The sequence below is a fragment of the Octopus bimaculoides genome, chromosome 1, assembly GCF_046866305.1.
Source record: "Octopus bimaculoides isolate indiv1 chromosome 1, ASM4686630v1, whole genome shotgun sequence".
NCBI classification, from domain to species: domain Eukaryota; kingdom Metazoa; phylum Mollusca; class Cephalopoda; order Octopoda; family Octopodidae; genus Octopus; species Octopus bimaculoides.
Genome location: NC_142928.1, coordinates 134,051,395 through 134,070,833, shown reverse-complemented (window position 1 = coordinate 134,070,833; position 19,439 = coordinate 134,051,395). Strand labels below are relative to the sequence as shown.

At 37.4% G+C, this 19,439-nt stretch overlaps 1 protein-coding gene across 10 annotated transcripts in view; it reads right to left on the bottom strand.

The window, feature by feature from the left end:
- LOC106870292 (large neutral amino acids transporter small subunit 2) overlaps positions 1–19,439 on the bottom strand; it is a 280,148-nt gene that overhangs the window by 69,045 nt on the left and 191,664 nt on the right. For all 10 annotated transcript variants that reach the window (XM_052970797.2, XM_052970761.2, XM_052970799.2 and 7 more), the window contains one exon: positions 17,548–17,592. In XM_052970797.2, the coding sequence (XP_052826757.1) occupies positions 17,548–17,592 (45 nt within the window). The remainder of the gene's footprint in view (positions 1–17,547; positions 17,593–19,439) is intronic.

Here is a 19,439-nt window from a genome sequence, read left to right as displayed (position 1 = left end):
GCCTCGGTCAGAAATAAGCCGGATTTTGGGTTAAGTGTTATGGTTTTAGGGTTAGATTTGAGTTTAAGTTTAGAGTTTCAGATTAAAGTTGAAAAGTTAAGGCTAGGATTTACTATTAAGGAGTGAATGAAGACTAAGAGTGCGAAAGAAGAAGAGAGAGTATGAGTATGAATGAGAAAGTGTTAGAGGAGAGAAGATGGTATGGGAGGGAGTCGTGTGAGAAAGACAGTGATAGCTAGATGTGAGTTGATGGCAAGGAGAGGAACTGAAAAACTAACATGAACAGCCTCAAGGGATAGTAATGAAGGTGGGTGATGATGATAAGAGAAAGAACAAGTGATGGATAACAATAGAGGTTGGAAAATGGTAAATGAGAGTAATAGATGCCAATGAAGAGTCACATGGGGAGAAAGAGTTATAGCTATGAAAGACAGAGTGAGGATGAAGAGATTAATTACAACCAGACCAAATCAAGCATCATTTTTCAGTAGTTAAACAGCCAATCAGAAATAGAAGAGAGGGTAGCAAACATCTTTTACTATTATATTCTTGTGTTTTTTTCTCTGTCACAACATATGAATGAGAAAGGAAGGTGTGATAGATGAAAAAGGAACGAAGGGGTGATGGCAAACTGGTAGTGGGAGCATTTCAACTCTGTATGTGTTTGTAAAAGGGAGGTGTGTGTGTGTGTGTGTGCAAGAGAAGTGGGATGGTGAACACGCAATGCTGAAAAGAAAAATCAAACAGCGTTTCAACTTTGTGTGAGTATATGTATGTATGTGTGTGTGTGTACAAGGGAAGTATGTGAATGTATGTGTATACCAGCGTTCTTTCAGTAACAAATGATGATTGATGTCACATCTCAACAGACAACCACTAGATAACATTGACAAGTGTATTAATTTGATTTACCATCCATATTTATATATAAAATACTACAATTAGCCATCACTCTTGAAGGCACAGGGCCAGCTAGTAGAGATATAATGAGTGAGAAATCTAATGAAGATATATCAAGCATCACATCCTCTGTTCCTGGCACCATTTTAATGACTATTTCACCATACTTGCAAGTTGAGCAAGTCTTTCGTAACACTGTGTGTTGCCTCATATCACAGTCATCTTCATTAGATTCAGCTTCCAGATCAGTCTTCTCTACATTATCCTATATCTTCCAAAATTTCCTTCTTCTACAGATTCCAACCACTTCAAATTCATTCCTCTTATTCCCAGCTATTTTCTCAATACACACAAAGACATATAAATAAATATATGTGTGTGTGTGTCTGTGTGCATGTGTATTCTCATCCAAGATGGAAACAAGTACCAATGTCCCATGGGGCAAGCTTTATAATTGCTGAGAAATTTTCTCTGGGCATTTTTATCTACCAATGCAGTGCTGAGCACTCATTCCCACTGTTTGATATAGCTTATATATATATATATAGCGAAATCGGGATGGCACCTGTGCCTAGCGTCGCCTTTCTGGCACTTGTGCCCGTGACATGTGTAAGGATTTTCGAGTGAGATCGTTGCCAGTGCCCCTGGACTGGCTCTTGTGTGGGTGGCACATAAAATACACCATTTTGAGTGTGGCCGTTGCCAGTACCACCTGACTGGCCTTCGTGCAGGTGACACATAAAAGCACCCACCTGTAGAAACTCTGCCAAATCAGATTGGAGCCTGGTGTTGCCATCTGATTTCACCAGTCCTCAGTCAAATCATCCAACCCATGCTAGCATGGAAGGTGGACGTTAAACGATGATGATGATGATGATGATGATGATGATGATATCTGTGTGTGTGTGTGTTTTATTATAAATAATTTTCAATTGCAAAGTTTTCACAAAAACCCCTCCCACAATGTGTAAAATATTACTACCACTAATTTACATATGCAGCATGTATACAATTCTGCCCATGCCAGCAGCAGAACAAACTGCACATAAAAACCGTAATTGGTACATCTGCACACCAACCATCTTCCAGATTTGACAACCTTGGTCTCTCACCTGCTCCACCAAATTTTACCATCTACAGGTCTCCCATTCCCTCTACCATCCTACAAGAATATCTCGATATCACTTACACACTCATTGTAAACATACTGTGTATGTGTGTGTGCTGTCCCCCTCCACAATCAGCTTACCAGCTATAGCTCTATTGCAATAACCTTCCCCTAGATAAAAGACTCTCTCCTACTGTCTGTACTACTGAGTCAGCTACAGACTACAACAGCCAGCTCCCTCTCTATATTTAAGCTAGCTACTGTGGTGAGCACTTCATTAGGCCTTGGGCCCAACAATGACACTTCATGCATTGAATACTTCATGCATTGAATACATATTAAATTTTATTAAATTTGACCAATATTTTTCAAGCAATGAACAATTTTCATCAAAACAATGATATAATTTGTCGACTTGGAACTTATTGCAAAGCTTCATAATAAACAACAGTACCACCACCATCGCCACCACATCTGCCATATACACCATTCAGACTTCTGATGCCATCACTATCAGTGCTTTGACTTTGCCACCTTCCCCTCCACCAACATCACCTTTGTCTTTCACATCACTTACTCTCACCACCATCACCGCAGGCTCTGCCTCTATCTCAACTACAACTCATACTATTACTATCATCCCATTACCATCAGTGTTCAGTCCCTCTTTCTCTCACTCTTATTACTCCCACTGCCACCATCAACACGACTACTTTCAATAAAGCCTCATCAACTCTCCCTAAATTTCTTTGTCTCTCTTTCTCTCCCTCTCTTTTTGTGTTCGCCACTGCCCTCACCGTCTTTATGCCTACTATTACTCTCACCCCAGCATGAGGAATAGTAGAAGTGTTATTGAATAGTGAGAGTGAGGGTAAAAGTGTGACACACTGACACACAGAAATTAGTTTTCGCATTTATTATATTTTGATAATATAGCTACATAATCTTCCTTAACACTCGCTCAACACTTGAGCAAGAATGAAACACTAACCTAGCCTCAAAAGCAAAGGCTCTCAACCATTTTTTACCTATGAACTCTTTTGATTCCTATTTTACTCAAGTGGACTCCCATAGCCATTTATTGTTTAAAAATCTTGAAATATTTTTATAATTAACCCTTTCATTACCAACCCGGCCGAAACTGGCTCTGGCTCTGTAGTACAAATGTCTTGTTTTCATAAGTCATGAATTAAAATCTTCCACCAAACCATAGTCACAATTTATGTTCCTAACACTAGCTGAATGATAACTAAGTTATTTTACTAAATTTTTGTTAAATTTAAAATAATTGAAAGAAACACAGTAACGAAAGGGTTAAATATTATTAAGAAATACAGTAATGAAAGGGTTAAATATCATTAAGATTTTTATTTAAAAATTATTAAAATGTTTTGCGCATTGTAGAATGAAAGGAAGGGTCTATGGAATGTTTTGTGTATTGTAGATGAACGGAAGGGTCCATGAGTTGTGTGAGAGCTGCAATGCTGTATGGGAGTGAGACATGGTGTCTGAGGGAGAGAGAGATGGTAATTTTGAGAAGGACTGAGAGAGAGCAATGGTGAAAGAAATGAGTGGGGTGAAGCCATTTGATAAGAGGAGGACTGAGGATTTGATGGGAATGCTGGGGTTGGAGGAATTGGTGGAATATTTGGCGAGGGTGAATGGAGTGAGGTGGTATGGGAATGTGTTGAGGAGGAATGAAGAGCATGTTCTGAAGAGGGTGATTGCATTTGAGGTAAATGGAGCATGAAAGCGAGGTAGAGAAAGGAAAAGGTGGAGGGGACAGGTGGCGGAGGAGATTGGGAGGGTTGGGTTGAAAAAGGAAGATGCCCAAAACCAGGCAAGGTGGTGAGATGGCATGAGGGCAGTTGCTATGGCATTGATCCAACAACCCCCATTAACAGGGACAAAACCTGGATTTAAAACACTGGATGATGATGAGAAGAATAACCAATTTATTCTCTTATCCTTTTATTCTTTTACTTCTTTCAGTCATTAGACTGCAGCCAAGCTGGAGCACCACCTTGAAGAATTTTTTTAGTCAAACAGATAAACCCCAGGACTTATTTCTTAAGCTTAGTACTTATTTTATCACTCACTTTTGCTAAACCCCTAAGTTATGGGATGTAAATAGACTGACACAAATTGTCAAGTGGTAGAGAGGGACAAACACTGACACAAACACACACACACATATACACAACAGGCTTTTTTCAGTTTCCATCTACCACATCCACTCAGAAGGCTTTGGTCGGCCCAAGGCTATAGCAGAAGGCACTTGCCCAAGATGCCACACAGTGGGACTGAGCCTGACACCGTGAGGTTGGGAAACAAGCTTCTTCCCATACAGCCACACAAATTTTATCAACAAAATTTTATATAGACCCCCAAGGGTCATTTGAACCCCTGTTGAGAATCACTGCTGTAGATAGTTTGGTTGCCCAGCTGCTGTTAGTCTAGAATGAAAAGTTCCCAACTGGTAACCTAGAATAACAAATACATCCTGGTAACAACCTTTGATTCCCCACCGCTGACAGTTTCAGGTCAGAGCCAATGACACAGCAATTGTAACCTTTTGGATGGTTAGGTTAGTCCATATTACTCCATTAAGGAGCATGGAACTGGTTTTGGGGTTTCTCTGGTGTATATATTCCTCACTGGATGGAATGCTGGTCCATCGCAGGATTACTCATTTTTACCAGTAGAGTGAACTGGAGCAATGTGAAATGAAGTGCTTTACTCAAGAACACAATGCATCGCCTGGTCCAGGAATTGAAACCACAATCGTACGATCATGAGTCTGACACCTAGACCACTAAGTGGTAACTCTAAATAAGAACATCCAACTATAAAACTATGCCAAAAACAAAAGAGATGTACATATTTTGTATTGTAACAGCACAGACAACTACTATAGAAGAGCAGTAATTCTGAATAAGAAGTGACATAGGATAGAGTCTCACCGCAAACAATCTCTCTAATACCTGTTAAATGATTAAAAAAAAAACTATACATGGTGTCATGTTAGTGGTAATAAGAAGAAAACATGCCAATAAAATAGAATGTATGAACAAGATGTGAACTCTACAAACAGTATCATAAACTACAGAGTAAGGGAGTAACTATGAATCATCATAATTGTCATCATCATTTAACATCTGTCTCTTATGCTAGCACGAGTTGCATGATTTGACAAAAGCTGGCAAACCAGAGAGCTACACCAGGCTCTAATTGTCTGTTTTGGCAGGGTTTCTACAGCTGGATGCCTTTCTTAACACCATCCACCTTACAGGGTGCACTGGATGCTTTTTATGTGGCACCAGCACTGACACTTCACCAGTAGGGTGACCAAGTAACTTACAAGATGAAGACCTGTATCCATAGTTATCAGTACCTTGATACAATAAACTGCTCCCAGAGGATCCATCGTAGTTGAACATCTACACATATTGGGAACTTCTATGCCAAATCTCCAAACAACCATATTGGTGAAATGCCTGTTGGGACTTTAATATAAACTTGTGTTTATCCTTATTTCTCATACATTTGCTCTGTAGCTCATAAATGGTAATACTACTCAATACAGTAGTTTAATTAACAACTATACAGAAAGCAGACTAGGTTATGGCAATCTATATGGAGCTCTAAACATAAAAATACCAGCCATACCAGTCATACATCTACTTGCACATATATTTTCTACTTTCAAATTAAATTCAAATTAAAAGCAGTTCTAATAATCCTTTCTACTAAAGGCACAAGGTCTGAAATTTGGGGGGAGGAGACTAGTCAATTACATCAACCCCAGTGTTTCACTGGTACTTAATTTATCAACCCCCAAAAGAATGAAAGGCAAAGTCGACCTTGGCAGAATTTGAACTCAAAACATAGCAACAAGCGAAATACTGCTAAGCATTTCATCCAGTGTGCTAATAGCTCTGCCAGCTTGCAGTTCTAATAAGGTAAACATTATTGGTCACACATACAGCATTATCATCATCATTTAACGTCTACTTTCCATGCTGCTGTAGGTTGGACAGTTTGACAGAAGCTGAGCAGCTGGGGAGCTGCCCAGGCCCCATGACTGTTTTGGTATGGTTTCAATGGGTGGATGCCCTTCCTAATGCCATCTACTTTACAGAGTGTACTGGGTGCTTTTACACAGCACTGGCACAAGTGGGGCTGATGTGAGCACAACAAAAGGAATGGAAATGGTATGTGTATGTATATATATACATACACACACACACATGTAAGGTTAACAGAAATCACTTTCAAAACTCAATATATACAACATATCCATTCATTCACATCCCAGACCCAAATTCCATTGTCAAACTGGCTAAACCATTAAATGCTGACATGAGTTAGATACATGTGAGTGAGTGAGTACATCTATATCTATATATCTAAAAAGGTGCACGTAAGGCTATATTGTTAAGTTTATTTTCCAACCACATGGTTTCAGGTTCAGTTCTACTGCACAGCATCTGCTATAATTGTGGGCTAACCAGTACTTTGCATTGTATTGTTTGTGCAACTTATGCAGACCTGAAGGGTATTAAGTACTGACTATATTGACCAATGTTTTGAATAGAAGAGATGCATCCTTTTCCACATGTTTGCATAGAGAAGAATTCATTCTTAAATCCTTTAAATATAACTCTTTACTGGGTACTCTCAAATTCCAAACTGGGTAAATATCAACTTAAATTTCAAGAGTATGTGGTGAGTCATTCCCCTTAACAGGAATAAAAATGGTCTTTGAGAAATATCTCTTGAAAAACATAACATTAGTAACATTAGAACAACATGGTTTCAGGTTCAGTCCCCTCCTTGGACAAGTGTCGTCCACTATAGTCCCAAACCAACCAATACTTCACGAGCGAATTTAGTAGATGGAAACTATGAGTGATTTCTAGCTTTAACATGATACCCTAAGACCTGCAGGATGACACAGACAAAATTTCCATAAATATTCCTTATATCTTTTATCTTTTACTTGATTTGGTCTTTGGACTGCAGCCCTATTAGGGTACTGCTTTAAAGGGTTCAGCTGAATAAATTGACCCCGTACTAATTCTTTAAGTTTGGTACTTACTCTAATGGTTTCTTTTGCCAAGTCACTAACACCAGTTGTCATGTGGTGAGGAAGACAAACACAAAGACACTAACACACACACACACACACACACATGACAGTCTTCCACACAGTTTCAGTCTACTAAATTCACTCCTAAAGCATTGGCCAACCTGATGCTGTAGTCAAAGACATTTGCCCAAGGTACTGCACAGTGGGACTGAACACGGAATCATGTGATTGCAAAGTGAACTTCTTAAACACACAGCCATGCCTGCACCTATTTGATCAAAATTATTTTATGGAACCAGCGGAATTTGAACTAACATAGTAATTGGGACAAGACTAAATGTAGAAATGTTCGGTATTCCACTAATTCTGCTGTCAATTATCAGAGATATTAAAATATTTCGTTTCATAACAGGAAGCATGCGACATGCTATAAATACCAGCCATGATGTCTGATGCAAGATTTAACCATTTTGATACCAACCTGTCTGAGACCATCCCTACTTCTATGACAGAAGCTTCTTGATCTAAATTAAAATCTCCCATCAAAATTCCATGATAATTTAGGTTCCATACACCAGCTTAATAATGACAAGGTTATCTTACTAAACTCTTCATTACTTTCAAAATTAACAGAAGCAGAGGCAGCATATTTGAACTGAAGTATGTTAATGAAAGAAACAGTAGAAAAGAGTTGTAAGTGGAGCACAAAAAAAAGAAACAACAATAAGTCAAATATAAAAGACTTTCCAATCAAGGGAAGGTTATTGAGATGACAAGCAACTTTTCTCTGAATCCAGTCAGAATGTCAGATCAAAGAAAGTTTGTCATTCTTGAAATAAGAACAGTGAACCCCATCCTCCACCCACCACTGACAATTATTCTCATTCCTTCCAACCCCCAAAATATTATCCTTCTCGAATTGTCTCCTTGCTCATGTCTTTCCTGTACAATTTAACTTGGAACAGTTTGAACAAAATATTAACAGCATCAAGCTCATTGGTGTAGAGAGGACATGCTTCTTTCAGCATGCTCAACAGGTGAAAAAAGTAAGGGAATATGGCCCTGAACATATATTTTTAGTCCTGTATCATCATTATTTTTAATGTCCTTGTACCATGCTGACATGGGTTGGATGATTAGACAGGATCTAACTAGCCTGAAGGCTGTAATGGACCCCCATGTCAGTTTTGGTAAGGTTTCTACATCTGGATGCCCTCCCTAATGCCAACCATTCCTGTAAAGGAGATACATGGTTACCCAAGAAAGAAAAGGAAAAAGAATGGTGGAAATGAAGTACCAGAGCATAACCTCAAGCTACAAGAAGGTGGATAGGGAGAGAATAGGTACAGAGAACCAAGGATATTTGGATTGTCATATTTATTCATGAAGAGTGTAAAATAAAACATAAAATTCATCAGTAACCCAGCAGAGTCCATCTCAGACACAGTGTATCTAAGACTACATTATCCAATGTGTTCTTTCCAAATTTAAGAAAGGTGTGATGTGAGGAAGATTTAGCTATTATATTCAACAGATTGAGCAATCCCATTAAAGCCTTCTCACTGACTCATAATGATGATGTCATTGCTGTTTTTGTTTCTGTTTAGCTCCAAGAAGGTCATGAATGTGCAGTCTAAAATTAAGTGTTCCACTTATGATCATCCATCCCAACTTTTCTCACACATCACATATGTAAGGCTACATTTAGTGATAGTGTTCTTTCCTCATTGGCTACAGGTGGTGGTGGTGGTGGTGGTGGTGGTGGTGGTAATGATGAAGACAACAACAATGATGATGTTGATGACAACGATGACTACAATGATGCCAATAAAGACGATGATGATGACAATGATGATGACAATGATAATGATGGCGATGCGACGATGACGACGATGATGATGATGGTGATGATGCTGGTGATAGCGGTGATGTCATTAATAATGGTAAACTTGATATGCAACACTGATAATATTCACATTGATTAAGATGATATGGTGATGACTATAAAACTGCAGAAGTGAAACTTGTTGTTATTGTAGCTGGTGCTGTTGTTGTGTAGCCCGAAGTCAGCCTTGATGGAAAGGATCATGAAGCATAAGTAGATGGCTGTTGCTTTCAACACCGAATATCCCCGTCCCTGAGTACTTCACAGAGACTGGTAACATAATCCACAGGCAGAATCAGCATGATAAAACATTTGACATGGTTCAGCACTTTGAGTTAAAGATTCAGCTTATCCAATGAGATAAGCCATAATTCAGTGGCTGAATTATGACATGTGAATCTAGAAATCTGTAGTTTCAGATATATGATATCTAATCTTTATCTCCACCAAACTAAAAACCACACTGTACATTCTAACATGCAATGGTTACCCAATGGAGCGTTGTGTGGTCAGTGAGGGCACATTTTATCTCTCCACTGCTATTTTCTACTTCTCTACTATTTATCTCCCTTGCTACTGGTATTTAGCTTCAAGTCAGCTTCTGATTGGGACAAACTGATGATCAGAAGCAATCTAGCTCAGTCAAGGCTATCCTGTCCTATGTGTCCTTTTGTTAAGATAGTAGGATGTGACATGAAGGAGTTAGTTAACAGGTCGACTGTAACGAAAGTACCCCCACTGGCTCTTCACTTTTCTCTCTCTCTCTTTTTCTCTCTGTTTGTCTGTCCATCCATCCAACTGCCTTTTGTTTAGCTCTATGTCAGCCCTGATTGAGTAAACCTACGATCAAAGGTATTCTAACTAAAATTATTCTGCTTTACTCTGGAGATATCTAGGACTATATTTACTTCAGTATTACCCACAAGGGGCTAAACATAGAGGGGACAAACAAGGACAGACAAAGGGATTAAGTCGATTACATCAATCCCAGTGCGTAACTGGTACTTAATTTATCGACCCCGAAAGGATGAAAGGCAAAGTCGACCTCGGCGGAATTTGAACTCAGAACGTAACGGCAGACGAAACACCGCTAAGCATTTCGCCTGGCGTGCTAACATTTCTATACTATATCTAGGACTATATTACCTAGTGTGTGCCCTTCTATTTTGAAAATAGTAAAGTGTGATTTGAAGGCAATCTGGGTGTGTTATTCCTAGCAGGCTAAGTGATCATATAAAACCTTACTATAGCAAAGATGGATAAGGCGGACTTGACTATTATAGCTGCTATTACTTTGCACTTTCCTTTGGTTGCATCCCAGCACAATGTACTTGCATGTGTTTGGGTGTGTGAAGAAATAAGGTTATTAAAATAGTTGCTACTTTTGTACATGTTTTCATCTGGACTGAGTGAGAGATAAAATAGGTGTTCTTTTTGAGGGATGTCTGTTTCTTGGGGGTGTAGTGACAGAGATGGTCTTTCCTCAGCATCACTGGCACATCTTCATTTTCTATCTCAAAGCTTATTCACTCTCCATAATCTCATTTGGTTGTCATCCTTCAGGTAACAAAAACTTGTGTGTCATGTCATTCATGAGACAATGAAAGCTCCTCAACAAGCCTTATGAAAAATCAACACCAGCATGTCTCTCTAATGTCTCTTTATCATCAGGAAGTCTCTGATAAACATTTCCGGTTCATCTTCATACAGCTTCTTCATCTGTGTCTCTTCTGCATGACTTGGTTAGCAAGTCTGGTTGGTGGCAACCATGTGTTTATACAATCATATTTACTAATTCACCTATATCACTAAAAACAGCTCAGATAATAACTGCTATAGTTTGTAGTTTCTGCTTGTGTAATCACTGCAGGGAAGCAATATGTCATGTTTATTTAATGAAAACAAGCTATTTATAATATATTTTCCTTTCTGTGGGAAAGTGACAGCAAGCTGAAAAAAAACCCAAGTTTCAGCCATTGTATATTAATTAGCTATTGCTTTAATATCAGACATGACAACTATAAAGATAATTATCATACAAATTGTAATAGAATATTCAATCAATATGCAATGGCTGTAAGTTGGATTTTCCCTATAGGTATCACTTTCCCAAGGAAAAGGAAATATACCAGAAATAGCTTGTGTTAATTAAATAAACATTGTATAACCAGTTTATTTGCAGTGATTACAAGCAGAAACCACAAACTATAAAAAATTATCTGGGTTATTTTTAGTGACTTGGATGGGTCAATAAGAGTGGTTGTATAAACACATGGCTACCACATCAATCAGACTCGTTAATGAAGTGTTGCAGAAGAGAAAGAGATGAAGAGGATGTATGAAGATGAACAGGAAATGCTTGACAGGGACATCCTGATGAAGAATAGGCATTAGTGCGACATGTTGGGATTGATGTCTCATAAGGTCTGCTGACATGGAAGTTTTTAAATTGAAGACGACAACCAAATAAGAATATGGGGAAGGATAAGCAATAAGCTATAAGAGAAGAAAATAAAGATGTGGCCATGATGGTGAAGGAAGACCACCTTCACAGTCAATACACCTTCAATTACCCGCCACCAAAACAACAACAGCAGCAGTGTTGTTCATTAGCAATTTTCTTTGGAAGTATGTTCAACCACACAGCCATAATATTACTTGCTTTAAAAGAACTAGAAGGAATATAGGCAACAGGAAGGGTATCCAGGTGTAGAAAAATTTATTCCAGTAAATTGTCAAAGGTAGGTCAACTTATACATCAAGATGACTAATATAATGAGATGACTTTGAAGGATCAAAAATTTCATGTGAAATGCAGCAGGATTTAGGAAAATAGTGATGATGTTTACACTCCATGCTTACACTACAGACTGTCAACTTGTATACCAGAAAATACACAATATGTTGTGTGTGTGTGTGTATTTGCATTTGTATGTGTGTTTATTGCAAGTGTGCTTGTATTTATTTTTAACCCTTTTGATACCAACCCGGCTGAAACCGACTCTGGCTTTGTAGTAGAAATGCCTTGTTTTCAAAAGTTCTGAATTAAAATCTTTCGCCAAACCTTCATCACAATTTATGTTCCTAACACTAACTTAATGATAACTAAGTTATTTTACTTAAATTCTTTGTTATATTTAAAATCAATTGAAAGAAACACAGAGCATCTCAACAGAAATATGGTAACAAAGGGTTAAATGTGTCTAAAAACTGATATTGTTTATGTCACAATTTTGTAACTGAGATCAATATGATCAAATGAAACCCTTCAACTCAATGGGTGGCTCATAATGGACACAGTCGAATGACTTACAATTGATAAAAGACTGAAGTTCTTTTGTTCCAGAAACATCACTCTCTAAAAACCACTTCAATGAAATTTTAAATGATACAAATTCAACTGAGTTATGTTTCTTTAACTAGTAAGATATATAATGAAAATTATTATTACATCATGTGTTTAAGGGAATGAGGTGACAATCGTTAGCATCCCAGGCAAAATACTCAGTGACATTTCATCTGTCTTTACATTCAGAGTTCAAATTCTGCCAAGGTCAACTTTGCCTTTTATCCTTTTGGAGCCGATGAAATAAATACCAGCTGAGCAATGAGGTCAATGAAACTGACTTACCCCCTCCATGGAACTTGCTGGCCTTGTGCTAAGATTTGAAACCATTATTACATCATGTGTAAAAGTGGTGAGCTAGCAGAATCACTAGCACAATGGCAAAAAATGCTTAGTGGAATTTCTTCCAGCATTTTATGTTGCGAATTCAGATGCTGTCAAGGTCCACTTTGCCTTTCATTCTTTAGGGGTCAATAAAATAAGTACAAGTTAAACACTGGGGTCGATGTAATCAATTTCTTGCTCCCCTCAAAATTGCTGGCCTTGTGTCAAAATTAGAAAGTAAAAATAAAATTATTATAGAATGCATGTGTATGGGAGTGCTGGCAGACATAGGTTTGTGTGACACAGAGAGTCCAGTAACACATGCATAATATCTTTGTTATGTATTCACTAAAGATCATTACAAGCATCTGGATTAAAATCTAACCCCATTTTAAAAATTTATATAAGTTAGTTGAAGAGAAAGGAGATGCCTGCAAGCCCACTAAGATTGGTGACAATGATGCAGCTGTTGCTGCTGCCCACTTCTTGAAATCCTACAGGTCAGTGCCTGCAGGAAAAATATTGATCAAGAGAGAACCAGGTGTTTGCTCCAAAACCCTTTAGCATTCAGATTACCCTATCAAATGTAAACTTTATTTATTCACATTGTTTTAAACCAATCACGATGTGATTGTTTATTTTCAGAGTGAAGTTGTAGGGTAAGTGTGAGAGGCTAGATCTGGTGAGTCTGAACATAAATCAGGTAGAATATTTGGGCTGGATCTGGCAGGTTTAAACGCTAAAGGGTTAAAGGAACCAATGACTAGGAGCTGGCAATAAACTGAATGGCCCAGTAGGCCACCTTTCAAAATTCAAGGGAATATGAGAATTTTTGGCTTTTAAGGGAGAGCATGCCAGACACTCGCTAGCCTCTTTGGCTCTTTGCAGCCTGGTCAATCATGACAATAATGATGATGACCATCCGGGCTAGAAGGAGCCACAAGAGGCTTATGAATGTCTGACAAGCTCTCTCCCAAAAAGACAGAAAAATCTCACATCCGCTTGAATTTTAAAAGGTTGGCCTACCCCACTTATCCAGGATTCAAAAGCAGTTTTATTCTGCCATACAAAATTTCATTCAAAGCCTCTACAACCTCTACACACACACACACACACACTTTATAAGTTTAATGAGGAGGGAACAAGCAGTGCATGTGGCCTTTCCAAGCCCTCTAAGATATGTGAGACTGATGCAGTTTCAGACTCAAACTAAATATCTGAAGGTTAATGACTGCAGAAAGAACATAAGCAGTGAGGGATTGAACATGTGCATTAGAGTTATCTCTGCTAAAGGTTACCCAAGTACCAAGGAACAGGTTAAACTGACACATGCTTAACAACTACATTATTACAGCATTCCACAGTATGACGTAAGAGCACAGTTAATTAAACATAAGCACACATAAGTTCCCTAAACTCAATGTTTCATGCATTTTTAGCATGAGGTAAATCAGAGATGTATGCATATATATATACATATATACATACACACACACACACACATATATATATGTATATATATATACTGGATTTGGTTAAAAAGTAACGATGAGCGATGGCTAGAATATTGAGCTTTATCTGATAACCAGTTGATCTAGTAAGCGGGCTTCATATCAGTGAGGGGAGGTGCACATTGATGCCATCAAGAGGTAGGCCCCAAAACAGTGCGCATTCTCCACCTCTGACCTTATATTAAAATCTTCTATGTTCCCCGTGCCAACAATTACCCATTAAGATGTTATATCTGGTTCAGCAGGGATTTTACCCGGTTAATGCTTACGACATACTCCTGCATACTGGACCATCTGAAATTGCAGTCAAACTTTTGGGTGTACCTCAACCCATTGAGAGTGATGTTTGTTTATTTCTCTCTCTTTAATGCCACCCGCTGTACAAAATTGATCAGCGTGTCCAATCTCAGCAAAATCCGAAGAAAAGTGTTAAGGTTATATCATAAAATAAAATCCATGTGACCATTTACATGAAAATATACCATTGACTTTTAAATCCCAATACATTATATAAATAATCAATGTTTCATATGTCAAAGTGCTTAATTTTACTCATGGGTCAATTTTCTTCAAAATCAGTTCATTATTTTATTGTGAGTGAATTTTGACAATTTCTGCCTTTCACCAGTTTAATTTCAACTCTACTACATGACTCCGACCATAAACTTTACCTAAATGTCAAATTTCCTCAAAATCAGATGAATTCTGTAAAAGTTACAGCATAAAATATTAATCCTATGGGTAATTGCATACAAAAAGCATATTGATTTCTTAAAATCCCCTGCTCACATGCAATTATCAATTTTTTTGTCAACTCTTCTTGCTGGTATCAACTAATGGACATAAACTGTAATCACGTGTAAAATTTCTACAAAATCTATAAGAATGTCTCTAAGGAAATGCTAATTTGAATTTGTGCCATTTTCAAACCTTTTTGAATAAAATAAACACCTTCAAACCCTTTTGAATTAAATAAACACCTTTACTGTCTCCCCCACCACAGAATTTACCTACATCTCAAATTTCATTAAAATCAAATAAAAAATATAAAAGTTACAGCCAAAAATATTGGGTTGTCTGGAAAGTTTGTGCCGATTTATAGTAGCTTACCTTTCGACTTATTTTAGAACATGGTTGAGTCCATAAAATAGGATTTGATTACACCTCCATTTAGAGCACAGTTTAAGCTATTTTTTTGTGGAAGAAGGTTTATGTTCCTATAACCTGTGTTAATTCTGTAACCCTTTGAAATGCTAGATAAGAAAGTTCATTTTTGGCACTTCATGCTTTTCTTTTTCTGTAAAGGGAAAAATGCCTCACAAGCAACCAAAGAAATATGCACAGTTTGCAGTGATGTTTCATTATCCGAAAGAACTGTACAGAAGTAGTTCGCAAGGTTCTGAGCTGGAGATTGTAGCCTTATTGATAAAGAGCGATCAGACAGACCATCCACTACAAATGATGACCAAATCAAGTCATTAATTGAAAATAACCCACATTGCACAACCCAAGAATTGGCAGAAAACCTCAACCTATCAAAATCTGTCGTTCATGAGTTGTTGGCATTAGGAAAGGCATCCAGCCATAGAAACCATGCCAAAACAGACATAGAGCCCAATACTTATTCTATCAGTCTCTTTTGCTGAACTGCTACATTACAGGGACATAAATGCATCAACACTGGTTGTCAAGAGGTGGTAGGGGACAAACACATACACAAAGATACACACACACATATATATATATATATTATTTTGTTTAAAAGAGTTCCAACACTGTCTGTTTTTTATATTTTATTTATATTCCTGCAGAACCAATGTGGGATATAGAATATGGAATATACAATATATAATATAAAATAAAATAAAATAAAAATGGATGGTACCATGAAATAAAGTATTGAATGTAGATGAAATATTGAGTGTTCAATATAAAGGATCAAATATATAAATATATAAAGGTGACTCGAGTTTCAGGGTTATTTCCCTTCGTCATGGCCGGTATGACAGACTTTAACAGGCCAGTTTCGGCCAGATGTGATTGGTTTAAATGCTAAAGGGTTAGGCCCTTAGTAATTGGGTTTGTCAACTTTTTTTCACAAAAGAATGTAAGTAGTTTAGATTGGTCCAGTCTTTAATTGTTGTTGTTATTTAGGGCATTTCCTGTCCTCATTTATAGGGTTGAGATTATTAGTCAGGTATATCACAGCTTTGTTAGTATAAGAAAGGGTTCTTCTTGTACTTGAGCAGAAGTTTTATGTTTCAACTGAATCTCTCTCTCTCTCTCTCTCTCTCGATTTCTCTGCTGTGTTATATAGTATATCAATATCTTTTCAAACACTGATGTCACAAATAGTCAAAGGGCTTATTAAAAATTAATTATTGGTGATAGAAGCAGTATTAACACCAAAAGGTACTCTTTATATCCAACTTAACACGGGTGTCTTGTTAGAACACTGAATACTGTGTTATTAACCGAGAGAGAACCTTCCATATATGTTGCTATTTGCAAATCAGTATTGTTGTTACATTGTTTTATGCTCCAAGTTTCACCCAGTGACCACAAATAATAGTAAGTTAAATGCTTTACTGTGTTATTTCTGAGTAGCAATGATACATTGTAGAGAAAGGAGACCAAATACCGAGAATTGGTATTTCATTAAAAGTTTATTGTAATATCTGCAATTTTGAAAGTTTAAAAGGTTCAGATATTCTCAGATTGACAGTGTTGTTCTGAGAATGTGGGCAGTAGCCATGAGAGCAATGTTTTGTTATTCTGAAACTTATGAGTAGCCTGGTATTATTCCCAAAGCTCCAATGATCACACGTACAGTTGGACAAAATATTTAGCAGTATTTCATCTCTCTTCGTGTTCTGAGTTCAAACTCTGCCAAGGTTGACTTTGCCTCTCTTCCTTTCGTGGTCAATAAAATAAGTACCAGCTGAGTACTGGGGTTGATATAATCAACTAGTCCACTGCCCTAGACTTGGTGACCTTGTGCCAAAATTTGAGATAATTTTTTTGATTATACTGCAAAACTAAATATGCTTCACTTTGGTCTTGGATTTGGTTTGCAAGATTCTTTATGTGAGTTTGTGTGTTGAAGCATATTTTGTTGCGTCTGGGGAGAATCATTCTCTTTTGGTGCTGGTGAGTGTGTTAAATAATAAGGCACTAAAATAGAATGACTCTCCCCAGACCCAACAAAATATGCTTTGAGCCTATAAATATGTTAGGAACATAAGGTTTTTTTTCTTTTTTTACATGTTGAACTTCCAGCCGAAGGACACTTCACAGACAAAACAAACATACAGGTTGATATAAATAAAGAAATGGAAAAAAAAAAAGAAAAAGAAATTACAAATGAAAAGCCAAACTTACTTATAAGGGTCTTTCAGTTCTTCTGTTACAAAATTAAGGAAGTTCCTGGAATTAAAAATAAAGAAAAAATGTTATATTTACCTTCTCCCCCCACCTCTTCATAGTTTTGATTCTTCTTTTTTTTTTTTTCTATTTTAATCCATTTATTTTTTTGTACATTTGAACAGTTTTATTTTCCTTTTTATTGTTTGAAGCTAATTTTTGAAGGACTGTTACAACTGTCTGAGTTAATAATATGACAATCTGCAAATTGAAAAGACATTAGATCATACCTAGTAAAAGTATTAACAGCCAAGCCCTTGTCAAATGCAGAGGATCACCAGCATTACACCAGACTTCATTGATGTTTTGGCTGCTTAAGTACTTGTATGTATCTGCATGGCTACATAGTATAGCATCAAGATTTCCTGTTCTGTACTTCCTCCTATGTTGTTGCTTGCAAACCTGTTTGCAATCCAACATGTAGCAACCACTGCTGCCCAACAAATCTACCTCACCACTTCATATCAAACCACAGCCAAAGCCGGAAACAACTCGACAAAGCTCCTGCTGCATCTAATCTTCACTCTCAGCAGCTCTCACACTATTCATTGCTCTAACCTACACTGTTCACAGTTCTGCTCTCCACCCATTTCCCATTCACTCTTCAACCAACTTTGCATGCTTTCCTGTCTTCCTCTTTCTAACTTTCACCAATGTCTGCTTTCCATAGCACAATCAATTCTATGATACCCATGTGATATATCACCCTTGACATATGAACCAAATCACGTTTCAAGATTTTGTTAATTACATCAAGCTGGTATCAACTATTCTCCTTCCTCTTCCCAGCCTTCTACCACCGATAATACTCCACAAACAACAAGGAAGAGTATACTCTTTCCTCTGTTTTTCTTTTTTCCTTTCCTCCATAAATTTAATACTTTTCCCCTGCTATTGCCTCTTATCTTTCCTCAAGTAATCTCTGTCAACAGCAGAAGTACTTTATTGTGGCCCCAAACACAGGCTGAGACAAGAGTCCCACATCAAAAAGTGTTTCCTAAGAAGTAGGAGCACTATATAGATTCTAATTTTTCTAAACCCCTTTGTGTTTAGTAACCCCTACAGCTTAGTAAAATATTATTACTGAAACTAAGGTGGGTATACAAGGCATTTTAAGACAACCTTTTAGATATAAATGTTGATATTGTGTCGCCCTAGTTCAGCCTTGTATACTAGCAGAGACATGATCAAAGATGTTCTCATCACAACCAAGCTGTCTCTTGGTATAACAGGAACTACATAATCCAGGATATCCTTTTTTTATGGCAGAATGATTCGTAAGGAAGATTTGAATGTGTAGCAGTTCCTTTGTAATGGTTGCATGGCTGAGTGATAGTTTGATTCTCAATCACAAGGTTCCAGCTCCAAACCCATTGTAAGATATTTTAGGCAAGTATATTCAATTATATTTTTGGATTGACCCAATCATTACTAGTGAAATTAAATAAACAGAAATTGTGAGGAAGCTCACTGGATGGACCATACCTGTGGTGATATGATGATTTCACGACCTAATCATCTCATACTGATTCTTGTTGAGTATTATGCTCACCATCTTACCATCAACATCATTATCATCTTAATTTAGCATCCAATTTTCATGTTGACAAGGGTTTGACTGTTCAACAGAAGCTGGCAAACCAGAAGAGTGTGCCAAGCATAACTACCTGTTTTAACAAGGTGTGAATCAACCCAAAGCTATAGAAATGAATTTGCCCCAAATGCCATACAATGAGACTGAATCTTGAACCTTAAATAAGAAGCAAACTTCTTAACCACAAAGCCAACAACATCAATACTTTCTTCATCCATCCATCCAATGTATTTAACTAGAAAACTATTTATGAGCT